At 29.8% G+C, this 14,622-nt stretch overlaps 1 protein-coding gene across 6 annotated transcripts in view; it reads left to right on the top strand.

The window, feature by feature from the left end:
* Gld (Glucose dehydrogenase) overlaps positions 1-14,622 on the top strand; it is a 313,323-nt gene that overhangs the window by 276,686 nt on the left and 22,015 nt on the right. For 5 of the 6 annotated variants that reach the window (XM_067052258.1, XM_067052270.1, XM_067052261.1 and 2 more), the window contains one exon: positions 9,172-9,585. In XM_067052258.1, coding sequence (XP_066908359.1) covers positions 9,172-9,585 — 414 coding nt within the window. Of the gene's footprint in view, positions 1-2,160; positions 2,241-9,171; positions 9,586-14,622 lie in introns of those variants that run through there. The other variant, XM_014421367.2, reaches the window with a different exon arrangement.

The following is a 14,622-nucleotide window of genomic DNA, read 5'->3' as shown; positions in this document are numbered from 1 at the left end:
TTGTCACTTTTTTATTCAAATTCAAAAACTTTTTTAGCCCACTAGCCTAACATTATGATCTCTAACTTATTAACCACTAGAAATTAAATTTGAAAATTGACACAAATTTGCTCTAAAACGTCATCAAATGTATAAATAAGGGAAAATTGGAGTTTTAAGGGTTTTTAATTTTCCTAAAAGTTGTTACATAGAAATATATAAGACATTTAGAAAACAGTAAACATGAATTATTTTGAATATTAATTATTTACATTCTTTTACTAAATATAAAAATTCGAATTTTTTGATAAAATAACTATTACACATGTTATTTATTTTATGAACAAACTCGATAGATTTTATCTCAGACAAAGTTTAAAATCAGTTAAGAATGCAGAATTATCGATAAAGGAAAATCAAAAATTGACAATCAACAGTCCTCTCTTGGAGATTAAAAACAAGATAAAAAGACCCAAGAAAAAATTACCTACATTATTGACTATTATTTCCATGGTGTAGAGCTTATGAAACAAAATAAATTTAATAAAGTGACTGGGGTGTAAATGTATTGTATATTTTCTTGAAGAGAATTAATACAATCTTCCAAAAATCAGGGGTATTAAGTATTATTGATCGAATATTCATTTATACAATATGTAAAGATATAGAAGAATAAAACGGGAAAAAAAAGAGAGAAAAGTAGAAAAAAAATGTAAATGATAACAATAACTCACTGAATTATAAGAAAAGTTTTAATAAATAATTGAAAATAATATTAATAAAGAAATATATAAATAAAAGAACATACTAACTATCATGATTTTAATAAATACAAATATGAATCTAAATCAAATATATAATAAAATAAAACTGATCAAGGGGTGTAAAAGTAGAAGAACGGTTTAAAAATGTACTAAATTAAATAGACTGAAACGTTACCAACATATTGAAACAAATATATTCATGTAAAAAATGTTTTAAAAATAAAAGGAATGTTTATTTTTGTACAAATTATGTTTCATGTAGGGCTATGGTTTTTTTTCTTCAATTATTCAACATTTCTCAAACTATCATTTAATAGTTTATACAGTGTAATCTTCCTAATCATAACTAATTGCTGCAGGGGTTGTTAGAATAACTGAAAAGTTCGGATTACAGAAAATATTTGAAAAAAATAGTGTAAAAAAAATTTAAAATTATGAATGTGGATAAATATTTGTATTTATTTATTTTTTTTTTTTACATATTTTATTGGAAATTTGACAATTTGAAGTTTTAGTAATTAAAAATAATTGTTTTCTTTTAGATCCCCAGTAATGCTAAATCATGATTGAATTTGTTAAAACTATAACACTGTTCATTTATAAGTGAAAAAAATTATACAGAAAAATATAAAATACTATTTGTATGGATCCATTTAAAACGTGATAAAAAAAAATGAGTTTACCAACAATTTTGTATAATATATATTTCTACATATTACTACTTATAATACATACTTCAATTAGTTTTACAGAATGAAATGATTTATACAAATATTTATAATTCCAACAAAATATATTTTATACTTTCATAGGAATTATATTACCAAATATCCAAACTGTAAAAATGTCCACTTACTATGTTAACGGTGATTAAAATAACTTGCCTAGAGATGGGGAAGTAAAAATGTTGTTTACACATCTGAACTTTTATTTGAAAAGAAAAATGTTATTGCGAGTTGAGTTTTCTCAAAAAAACTAACTTTTTTTTTACGAAAGGTCAGATTACAAGAGTGTTCCGATTACCGAGATTACACTATAATTTAATTATAAAGTTAAAATAAAATCTCTTCGTGGTATTTCGAGATCCATTTTGTAGACAGACGGATAGAAATTTCTGGTATATAGTTAATGATAAGGTATGAGCAGAATGTAAAAAGGCTTTTTATGTTCAGAAGTCAAATCTCATCCAGACTATAAAATACTAATATTATTGATTGAGAAATATTGGAAGGAAGCTCGTGCAAGAGCCTAATACATCGATAATTAGGTTTTTAGGCTGAGGTGGGGCTCCTTTCCCCACTACACCCTCTACCTTCAGCGATATCCACAATTGCGAAAGATCTGGATGAATCAGTAAATTGAGACGTCCGGTTCAGTTCGATGGTTTAATGGTACCCGGAGACTCCATCTTTCACGATGTACAGGATATTCTACTCCAACCACTTTGTTATGGTCGTCCTTCTTCTTGCCTTCCTGGTTTACAGTCAGCTGGTCAAGGTATGTATGGTATTTAATAGTGTTCGAGAAGAGATGAACCGAAGTGCTCAAGAGAATATTCCTCAGAACCAATGGAATTTTCTTCGATGTTTTCTTCTGCAATCGTATGCCTTTTACGGTCTGTGACATGAATGTTAGTTCAGTAACCGAAAAAAGACGCAATGATGATCTGAGTATCTGTAACCAAATTGGGATTGCTAATTTAAATAGCTCCTAAATTCTGGTACTCTTTAGGTGTTCCCGACTTGATTCTTGTAATCGCATAAGTATCGTTCGAGTATAAGGTTTAATATCATATTGTGTACATAACCTCTGCTAATTCGAGAATATTCAAGATAACATACAAATTTAATCACTTTATTCAAGAATGTACCTATTTAAGTGTGAAACAGGTTGATTGTGATAAAATGGTAAGTGGAACTGTTCGTGTTAAGACATTGTCATATCGTAATAACAATTAATACCTAGTCTTGTTCTACGTGGTATCCTTCTTTGTCAGAGATTCATTAATTTAACTTTTAACTTTTTGACCAGTTAGAAAAGAAATTCTAACCAGTGATCTTTAAATTTCAGTTGCTGTCATCTACCTGTCCAGTTATGCTAATCCAAAGCTAAGATGTTGATAGTTATACAAATATATACATAAGGGGGACCAGATATATAAATTATGGGGGGGGGATTATGTTGCTTCATATCAGGGTATTGTGATACTCGAATAGCAGCCCAAAATAATGTCCTCCTTGTTTTCTTTTTTGTCTTAATATTTATATACATTCTCCCTTTGAGGCTCCAAGCATTAATTTGCACTTCATGTTTATAAGGTAGTATGGGAAGGATGATGTGTAAAATTGTGAGATTTTGTTGTCTTATCCTGTATCGGTTTGGATTGACCGGGCATACCAGCAATAATTAATATAATTGCAAACTGTGCAATCTAAATCACTTGAAAACTATTATACTATAATACCTCGATTAGGATTAAACTTATATGAGTTTAGGGATGCGACTTGACCACTATATAATATAAATAGGTTTTGAGATTTTATCAGGTTTAAAAATATCGAATATAAATAGAAAAAATAATATATATTTTTGTTTTGTTTAAATTAATAAGAAATGTAATTCAAATTGAACATTGCGTAGTGTAGGATGAAAATAATCTCAACATTTTGGCGAAATATAACACAGTTATCTTAATGAATTTTTTATTTCTATTAATGAAGTAGTTTAATTATTGATAAATATCTGCAGTTTCTTGGGATTTTGAGTTTGGTTTTTTTCCCATACTATATGTTTAAAAAAAATCTGTATCGCTTTACCAAGCAGTACTTTGTAAGGAAGTACTGTTATTAGACCTAAGGTTGTGCAAGGAGGTGATTTGTTCAGTACCATGCTAGATCGCCAGACTCTTCCCCACTTAATAACACCCACGTTATGAGTCTGGGTTGTCCCGGGAGGCCCCCCCGAACCCACAGGGTTGACTCACGGCAACAGTAACAGAATAAATAATGATTTGCCACAGCCGGATTCAAAGCCGAGTCCTTAGAGTTATAGTAGCAGAGTACTTTACCACTGATCTATTCCACTCCATTTATGATTATTTTATTTTAATATACTCTCATTCATATATGGTTCCGAATATGTGAATCACGAGTATGGTTTACATCAAATACTTTTCCATCTTACTTGAAAGATAAAAATGTATATTGATCGATTAATATTTCTTCATCCGTATAACATTGGAATCAGTTTTTATATTTAAGTTTTGGTTAATTTATAAAAATAAAACCATCAAAATGAAAATAAATGACAACACATAATTACCCAAAATGTATTTTATACTGACTTAATAATTATTTCACTCATTTACCACAGATAATAATAATTACCAACAAAATATTTACTATAAAATATTTACTTATGGGTAAATATATAGGAAAAATATATTGAAATAATTCATTAATTATTTTGGAATAGAGACTCAATACCAAAGCTTTCTAAAATAATTATTGATCCCTTCTTTCGGTTCCAAAATATCAGTTCTGTTACAAAATCACAACGAAAATTAGATAATAATGCAGAGGAACAAAACTCAATAGAAAGGGTGACCCATTTTTTGGGCTATGGTTTTTTAAACATTCCCATTAATTTTGATCTTGGCCTTTTAGAATAAATTTGTTAAGGCCACCATAATATGTAATGTTAGAAATAAACATTTCGCAATATGTATGTTCCATTCATTTTTCAATTAGTTACAAATCTCTTTTATACCTCTAACACCTATAGATTCATGAACTGAAATGTAATGAGATAAGTCTGTTTTTGGCCTCAGACCAAGAAGTTGTTTCTATCAAAAACACACCAAATTTAACAATATTAGATATATTCTCCTTATGCGAAAGGATTTTTATTTTTTTTAATATAATTTTTACGCATAATAGTGAAAGCAGTTTTACTTATTTTCTACGTATTTACTAAATACAATTTTTTTTTTTAGAATTAATATGGTAAACTAAAAAAATAAGTCTGGTTCTGAGCGCGCATCACATATCCTTGGTTTGCCAAACTACTTACGTCCCCAAATTTTGTGTAGTTTAATGGATTAGAGTTGAAGTTATCGCTATTTTCGTGATTGAAAAAAAAAAAAAAAGAAAAGAAAAATCCAAGACCAGAGAAGCCAAAATTATGAATATAACATTTTTATTTTTCTGTTGTTATAAAAATTTGTATTATAATGTTTCTCGAGGTGTGAATATTGAATATAAATTTTGTTCCTGCCAAGCTGAAATGGGCAAAAATTAGTTATAGTTGAAACGACCCTTCTTCATGAATGAACCATTGATAAATAAATATAATATTAGCTAAAATTAGCTATAGTTGAAACTAATAGCTAAAATTGTCATGGAAACGACCCTTCTTCATGAATGAACCATTGATAAATAAATATAATATTAGCTAAAATTAGCTATAGTTGAAACTAATAGCTAAAATTGTCATGGAAACGACCCTTCTTCATGAATGAACCATTGATAAATAAATATAATATTAGCTAAAATTAGCTATAGTTGAAACTAATAGCTAAAATTGTCATGGAAACGACCCTTCTTCATGAATGAACCATTGATAAATAAATATCGTATTTCTGCTGCCAAGAATATAATAGTTACAACAAAATATAACCAAGCCGCAAATCAATCGAGAAAGGTCGGATGGCCTCGGTTTTTCCTGTTATAATCTGATATTTCTATTTCTCCTTTTAATCTCCTTTTTTATCCATAAAATTCTTTAGTATTTTTTATTTATCCATTGTTTATTATTGGTAATAATGTGTACTGTTTATTTTTTCAAATAATCAAAATCATTATTATTTAACCCCTGTCAGACTATTACGATGAGAATAAAACATGGCTTATATTAAAAACCATCAAATTCTACATTGACATGGCGAGTTTAAAAAAATCGAGTCGTGTTCGAGAAAATCGAAAATTATAAAAATTAAAAATTATATTTTAGGATTTCTCAAGGTGGGAATAACGAATATAAGCTTTATATTTTTGCCAAGAATAGAACATTTAAACAAGATTTGGAGAAGAAATAATGAATCCAAAAAGATTTGGCAGTCTCGGCTTATCCTGTTAGAATTGGATATTTCCTTTTTTGTCTTTTATTTATTCATGAAATCCTTTAGTATGTTTTATTTATCCATTTTTTATTATTTCCAACAATATGTACTGTTTGTTGTTTTCAAATAAACAAAATCTAAGGTACTTTAGTGTAAGAATTAAAAAAAATTCATTATTTAATCACTGTCAGACTATTATAATAAAGATAAAAGATGGCTCATAATACCATTAAATTCTATATTGATATGGAGGGTTTAAAAAAAATCGTTTTCAAGAAAATCGAAAAAATGTCAAAAATTTATCAATTAAGGGGCACTTTCGGTCATTTGATTTTATGGAGTTTAACTTTTTATCGAAAAAGTTGCTGTAATATCCCAAGCACATATCCCTCTTAATTAAATTTCAGTTTGGTACGGCTTTTTGTTTTCGAACTAGGCTGTTCAGACACAGAACATTTTGCAAGAAAAATTTTTTTGGACTCAGGGAACCAAAAAAAAATTAGAAAACTCAAATTCGATTTATTTCAAGAACGGGATAATTTCCCTTACTATGTATTCCGTATGTAGGTAAGTGAATAAATATATGTAGTAAAAAAAGTGGAAAAATATATGTAATTTTCTGGAAAATCAAAAACCCTAACAACCTCAACCTTCCTAAATTATTACATATCAGAATTCATAACCCTTAATAACCGTATTATTTAAAAAAAAAAAAAGAGTAAAAAAAAAATAATAAAGGCCAGGACTGGATGGTAGGAAGAAAAGGGTGTGCTTATCCGAAGCACGGCCTTGCGCCAGTAACATTCTAAAAAACGTCAAGAACCATATATATAAATATCATTCCCAAGTGTATCGAAATGTAAATTAAAAAATCCGGTTTATTTATTTTGAAATAAAGAATATATTTATTTTCAGTACACGCATAGTGTTTAGAAAATGAATGTGAACTATAAAGCTATAGTAATAGTGTATGCCTATAATATATTAACAGTAATAATAGAGTAATGCTAAATGATAATCATAGTTATTCAAAATTATTAATTAAAAATAAATATATATATAATAAATAAATATCTTTGTGATAAATTATAATAGTGAAAATCAACTGTGATTAAAAGTTTTAATTTCTAATTTAATACGAAGAATTGACAAAATAGGGTAATTGTGAACTGAAATTAATGACCTAGGCAGAATAGCCTGCATAAAGTTTTTTTTTTAAATTTATGTGGTTCTAAAATTGTATTAGGATTGTCCTTGAGGCCGAAACGTTGGACTTATAAAGAAATATAAATTGTTTTGATGCTAATATTTATTTTTTAAACACTAAAAAATAAAAGTTCAGGTGTCCTAAGTTAAGTCCTAAATCATAATAATTATTCGTATTTGATAGTTTTTAACACCATTTCCTTGGAATCGCTTAACACATATTCGTCCAGTAATTTAAAGAATAAATCTTGAGCCTCAACTAATTTCCTATATTCTGGCACACTTGTTTAAAACATCAAAGTTCTCTATAATCCTATCATAAAAAAATATATATTTTATTACAAGATCATAGATTCAGTGAAAAAATAAACTCATAAATTATAAATTAAGGTTATAAAATTGTAGTCGGAACAAATATTCAGTACTTAAAAAGAAAAATAGTAAATTTTATCTAAATCACATTTGGCAATATTTTTGAGTAAAAACATTAAATATTACAAAAAATAAATTAATAAATTTGTATTAATTATTTTTCAGAGGGTTGTAATGCTATCCCATATAAATTCTGGCCGGGATTCTTTGACACTATCAGTAGCAATCGTCTATATAAAAACAACGTATTTGTTAAAAGTCATTTATTTTTCAGTTTTTTTATATTCATATAATTTGTCTTTATATATAAATGTGTAATTATTTTATTTTGCTTTTCTTCGTCTTTCTCATCCTCCTAAGGTACCTTTTAGCGTGGAGGAGCCTCTAATAACTTGGTCCACACTGTTCGATCTCTGGCAAGTATCTTCATCTGATCCAGCGTTTTTCCTCTTTCCAGACCTCGTTGGATATGCTCCATATAGCTATTTCTAGGTCTGCTTCGTTGTCTTCTACCATCATACCAGCATCGCCTCCATACATCTTCTTGACACTCTGTCTTCCCCCATTCTACAGACGTATCCATACCATCGAAGCTGTGATTTCACTGAGGGGATCTAAAGTTGTTTTCTTATTCTTTCATTTCATATCCTGTCTCTCCTAGTTTTGACCCAATATACTTCGCAAAATTCTATTTCAGCAGCCGTAATCCTGCTCAAGTGCTTGTCTGGTGTGGCACAACTTTCACTGCCATATAATATAATAGTGTTAGAAGATGTATTGCTTTAATGATATGGAGTTTGATGTCCTTCCCTACCTTCCCCTTTTTCATAATAGTGGGAATATTTTGTTATCTGAGGTTAAAAAAAATAAATCCACAAAAATACTAAATGAATTACTAAAAACTGAAAGTTATTATTCTCTTTTTTGTTAGATGAAGTAAATTATTTTCGAATCTTTAATTTCATAAATTAATAATATTTCTTCAGCGTATGGTGGCGTTCGAAACATGTTCTAGTATGAAGCGGAATGTTGCAAAGTTATCACTACACTTACAATCAAATAAATTGTCTTCACATATTTTTATTTCGTCATCTATTTTAGACACATTTTGTTTTGATTAAAATTGCATCAGAAAATTAACAATAATATAACTAAAATAAATATCCGAATTCCCAAGCCTTTAGGCCTTGAATAAAATTCTCCTATACGCAACACCGAATAATCCACTTTTACTTTGTTTTGTTTTTTAAGTTTGCACCGTTATGCAACGCAACCGAATCTGAAATCAGTTCTTAATTGCAATTATACCTGTTGGGTAAACATTTAATTAGTTTAGAATTAAAAGAACAAAAATCAATTATTTTCTGTAACATACAGATGACAAATTTTCGTCATTTGGCTAATGGTGATTGTTTTATACCATACTAATTAGTTAAGTAGTGCTTAAAATTCTGGTTTTGGTTCATTTTTAGTTACACTGAGCGGCGTTGCCAAGTAATATTGAGTTCACTCACTTACCGAAATTAACTTTCATGTTACAAAATGAACTTGTCATGAATTATATTTCGAGCGTTGCTATATGGTTACAGAATAGTTTTGTATATTTTATTAGATGCATATAAAGTATGACTATTTTTATTTTCTTTGCATATCTTACCAAATATATACATCATTTTATTTATTTATTTTTTAAATACCTTATGATATTGATAAATTGCTTTTTCTTTGCAGATAATGAACTGCAACTGCCCGGTGACGCAGCCGGGTCCGACCCTGGCATCCACATGCGGCGGTTCAGCATACATGCTCTTCATGGGCCTTCTCGAGGTATTTGTCAGGAGCCAGTGCGACCTCGAAGATCCTTGTGGTCGCCCGGAGTCCAGATCTGTACCCGATAGGGAGTACGACTTCATTGTTGTCGGTGGAGGAAGTGCGGGCTGCGTGGTAGCCAGCAGATTGTCAGAAGTCCCTCACTGGAGAGTGCTTCTCGTCGAGGCTGGAAACAACGAACCAACAGGCACCCAGATCCCTTCCATGTTCTTCAACTTCGTGGGTTCCTCTATAGACTGGAATTATAAGACAGAGCCGGAGGAGATGGCCTGTCTCAACGAAGAGAATCGCCAGTGCACGTGGCCTAGGGGCAAGGTAAGTGTTGAATCAAGAATTATTGTTTTATTAAAATAATATCAATAAAAATATATTTCGATTCTATTGAATTAAGCTGATAGGTTATATTGTTCGGAGAATGATGTAATTAAAAACATACGTTTTTGCCAATTGAAAAGAAAAGAAAAAGTCTCCAGCCATATTTTCCATATTGAGCATGGAGGAAAGCAGGCCAATCTATTAATTAATAAACCCTCGACTTCTAGAACTAATTGGCTGCTAGACCTAAACAGAAATTAACTCCAATCCTAATAGGATCACAGGCTATTGCAGACTCAAAAGACATCTATAGATCTGTGGAGCATTTCGTGATTAAACATGTTATTTCTGAGATCATGCATCGGAAACTGATCTACATTAAGTAGCAGACTGTGACCGAAATGTATTACTGAGGTTACTGATATTGTCTTGTCTCTGATAGAATATTAGAATGTGGGGGAATGACTTGGAAATTAGCCTAAAATTTTTTATAATTATATTTACTTAAAACGGGATGAGCAGACTTAAAGATAGTTAAATAGAGCAATGTTTAAAAAGTGCATAAAATTGAAAAACGGCATGAAACCCTACACTCCCCCCTCCGTGGTAGCCTTACTTTTCTGACTTTTCAAATGGACAAATATAGCGAGTAGGTTGGTCGATGTACGACATGCCACAGTCTCACAAGAGGAGATCATAACACAAAAAATGGCAATCCTTCCTCGCCGGACCCGCCTTGCTAAGACCCCTGGGGAGTGACTCTCCTATATCACTTTTGAAATATTTGATTAAAGCGGGAAAAACAGACTTTAATATAGTTAAATTGAGCAATATTTAAAAAGCGCCTGAAATTGATATAGTTCAAACTTAATATATTAGAAATTATAAATCGCGTGAAAAATAAGCATATATTTTTGTGACAAGATAAAATTTGTTAAAATTAAAGGCATTATAGAATTATGTACGTTATATTGAACCCGAAATATATTTTTTAACAACTTTGTTCCCGCCAATAATACAACAGTTTATCAAAAAATAATGATACAGGGCTTGGTGATTTCGATTAGAAGAGATCGGGCAAGCTGGGTTGTCTCCGACCTTCCAGTCTATAAACTGTCTCTATTCCCTCATTGTCTCCTATAGTCATTTATACAATTATTTCATAGTTCACATTTATATAATTTTTATTACTGTATAATACTAAATGGTTAATTATTTCAAATAAACAAAATTAAAAAGGTGTTTTAGAATACGGAATTTGGAATTTTAGGCCCTGCTAAACTACTTCAATGAGAATAACACCTATCTGATATAAAACCTACTTAATTGTACGCGGGTGGCACAGTAATACACTATGGTACTAACATCAACGACCCGAATCCTGTGGCAGATATTTATTTTCTGTTACACCGTAGCCGTGAGTCAACTCTGTGGGTTCTGAAGCCCTCCTGGGGTTCATCAAGCCTTATCAAGTAGTTACCCTTAATTGGGGAAAAAGGCAATTATGTAATTTCAGTTTCGCAGGACTTTTTGTTTTTGAGCTGTTCATTTTGCGAGACTTAGTTATTTAGACTCAAGGGAACTCAAGACATGTCAGTCGAAAACTAAAAATTTATGAACAAAATTAAGTGTTTTTGGTTTGCAGCTCGGAAAGTAGATTTTTGTTTTACGGTTATTGTATAGTAATCGATCCATCTCTTTCCGTAAATTGGTTGAGTCGTATTGAAGTTAGTTCTATATTTTACATTTTTTAAAAGAAATCAAAGGCCTATGTAGGGTCAACGTAAGAGCTACAAACCAAAAACATTAAATTTTGTTTGTAGCTCTTCAGTTTTCGGCGTAAATTAACTCAAAACATGTATTTCCGTCGAATACTCGAATTTGAAATTTTTCCGACAGTTTTTTATCTCATTACTTCCCCTTACTATATATTCCATATTTGGATAAATAAAAAAAAAAATTATTATACTATAACGGATCTTTATTATGGAGAAACATCGGTTTTATTTATGACTAAATTTGGCTCAGAATTTCCAGTACATGTCATAAGAATTTTGGAAGAATTTCATGCCATCCTCCAAATCGTGTTTGTTTGAAGGACCATTCGGTGTAATTGTCTAGTCAAGGCAGGAAACCTCTCCACTAACTTCATCTAGCCTTCATTTAGTCTCATCCATTCCAGTCTACTAACTAAACTGAATGGCATTGGAGAGCACTTAATCGAGGTTATTCGGTAAATAGCTTTTTGGTCATTAGTTAAAACTATATCAATAAATATACAAAGTAGAAATTATTTTAAATAATGTCATCAAAGCAGATCTTTGAAACTCATGTGATGACGTTAAAAAATCGAAAAAATACGCTTAATAGATTTTTTTTAAAACAAACAAATAAATAAATAATAGCGGATTTTTATGTTCAAACTAGATGACCTGGCAATGCTTCGCTATTACTATAGAAGATGTCATTTGTTTTTTAGCACCTCAAGAAACTCTTCATTTTGTTTTCTAATAATTCGGAAAATCTGCTAACTGTGTTACTATATCAGTACATTTGTACTATATTAAAACAATTCAGACATACTGACCCATCAAAGTGTTTAAAAGATTTTTTAGGAGTGAAATAAATTTTCGTATTCAGCACCTCAAGAAACCCTTAAATACGAATATTCGAAAAAAAATCAGAAAATAAATTTTTTTAGCCCAAAATGTTGACCCTACATTGAATGTTTTTGTAAAATATGAAATATAAAAGTAACTTCAACAAGACTCAACCAATTTGAGAAAGGAGACGGATCAATGGCTATACAATAACCGTTAAAAAAAAATTTACTTTCCGAGCTAAAAACCAAAACGCTTAATTTTGTTCATAACTTTTTTTTCTTCCTGAGAATTACGTGATTTTAATATCTTTAAACCTCCCCATAGTGACAGGAGACATTTTGAAAAAAAAATCATGTAATTCGGTCCAGTAATTCAAGTTTATTTTTTACAAAGATTCCTTTTTATTATATAAAAATTAATTATATATCTATTAAAATAAATATAATATGTGAACCTGTCGATTTGTGTGTTTTAACTTATTTATTCATTAAAGTTTATTTTATTAGTATTATTATTTTTATTTATTTGTTTTTTTTTAACTTATTTATCTATTCAAGTATTTCATTTAACCAACTTTTTCCTTTAAATCTATGTATTAGGTTTGTTTTGGTAAGATGTATTTATTTGTTTGTTTTTCGGTAAACTGGTCTACTGTTGTGACTATTATTAATGATCTGATCTCACATTGCCGTCTAATAGCGAATTTGTTTAACGGGTCACCGGAGAGGATCTGAGAGTGAATTTGAAATAAAAATTGTAAAATAGTCAAATGGAAGGAACAAGAAAGGGAAAGAAAAAAAAGGAATGAATTGAAATATTTGTATTTAGTGTGTGTGGACTGGAATTGATTGTAAAAGGAAACTAAGGGGAAAAAAAAACTGTTTTCTTCCTTTTTTATTATATCATGTAAATATATGTAATTTCTATATATCCGATCACGGATTGATTAGTATGCTGTGTAATGTAGCAACCCGATGTATTTGGCCAGTATGGATGAATTAAGTATTTCTCACTCTCTCTAGATATCACCAATACTTCTTCCCTTAGATTTTAGTAAATATCGTTCAATGGAGTTAGTTATATTTAAAATTTAAATGCTATAAATCGAAAAATGAATCTGCGTTTATTCTCCAGGATTTACAATTTTTTTAAAACATTTTTAGTCTTTAAAAGTATAATATTTTTTGCTATGTAAAGTCAACAACCAGGAACACACAAATTTCTTTTACTGTAAGAATTTGTATTTTAGGGTTTCTAGAGGAGAAAATAACGAATATACGTCTAGTTCTTTCTAATACAACAGTTTAACAAAATATTATGAATCCGTGTAGTACAAATAAGATCGGTATAGATCGGGTTGTCTCGGTTTTAGCCGATTCGAACTCGTCTCTGAATTTATATAGATATGGAACTACTTTTTTATCCTTTAATTATTAATCAAATTCCTTAATATCATTGTTTTATTTATTCATTATTTATTATTGCTAGCTATGAGGACTGCGTATTTATTTGAAATAAGCAATACTAAAGGTATTTAAGGGAAGATTTTTTTAAAAATTCGTTCTATATATATGATCGGTAAGTTCTATCTGATATTATTGACTACTTAATTTTTCTTTGATTTGCCGAGTTTAATCAAAATCGTAGAGCTATTTAGAAGAAAATAAAAATAAAAAAAGTCGATCCTATAAAGTAGCTCTTCCAGTGAGTTCATTCAATTATTTACAACTTTTCATTTTTGAGCTGGGCTCTTCACACACACTGACCACACAGGAGACCTCAAATGGTGAATTTCCGTCAAAAAACTTGAATTCCAAATTTCGCACGATCGCAATGACCCTTATGACATATTCCATATATCTGTGTGTGAAAATAAAAATTACCTAACTTTAAAAGAAATTGAAAAGAAAAACTTAAAAAAAGAGACAAAATCACTGCAAGGATATTGTAGGCAGGTTCCAAAATCACTCCTCAAATCTCACTAAATATCTAGCGAGTCAAATTTTCACCAACTCCTGCATCATCAACACAAAAAAAGATAATAGAGTAATTCAGACAAGAGACAGCAATTCTCACATTTACTGCTACAGATGTTTTCCCGATGTACGATTTGCTGAAACGTTTCAATTAGTGATTGACTATAATTTAAGAGACTTAGGACTTTGTTATATTATCATGTACTGGATACATCTGATAATATCCTAACATGACTGTTGACATCATATGTATTCTGCATTAATATAATTTTTTCACTAAATAATTCAACACACTATCCAAATTTTAGTCTCAAAACATTTATTTCATTTACACGTCCAACGTTTCGGCCAATTCGGCCATCTTCAGGGACATCTATTACAAAAGTTTCCATTATTTGTATGATCCTACAATCTATTCAATTATTTAACATTATTATTTATAATTTACCTTACCTTAA

Source organism: Halyomorpha halys, unplaced genomic scaffold (assembly GCF_000696795.3).
Source record: "Halyomorpha halys isolate HHAL.00 unplaced genomic scaffold, Hhal_1.1 Scaffold315.1, whole genome shotgun sequence".
NCBI lineage: Eukaryota > Metazoa > Arthropoda > Insecta > Hemiptera > Pentatomidae > Halyomorpha > Halyomorpha halys.
Note: the sequence above shows the minus strand (reverse complement) of the source record. Positions and strands in the feature narration are given on the sequence as shown.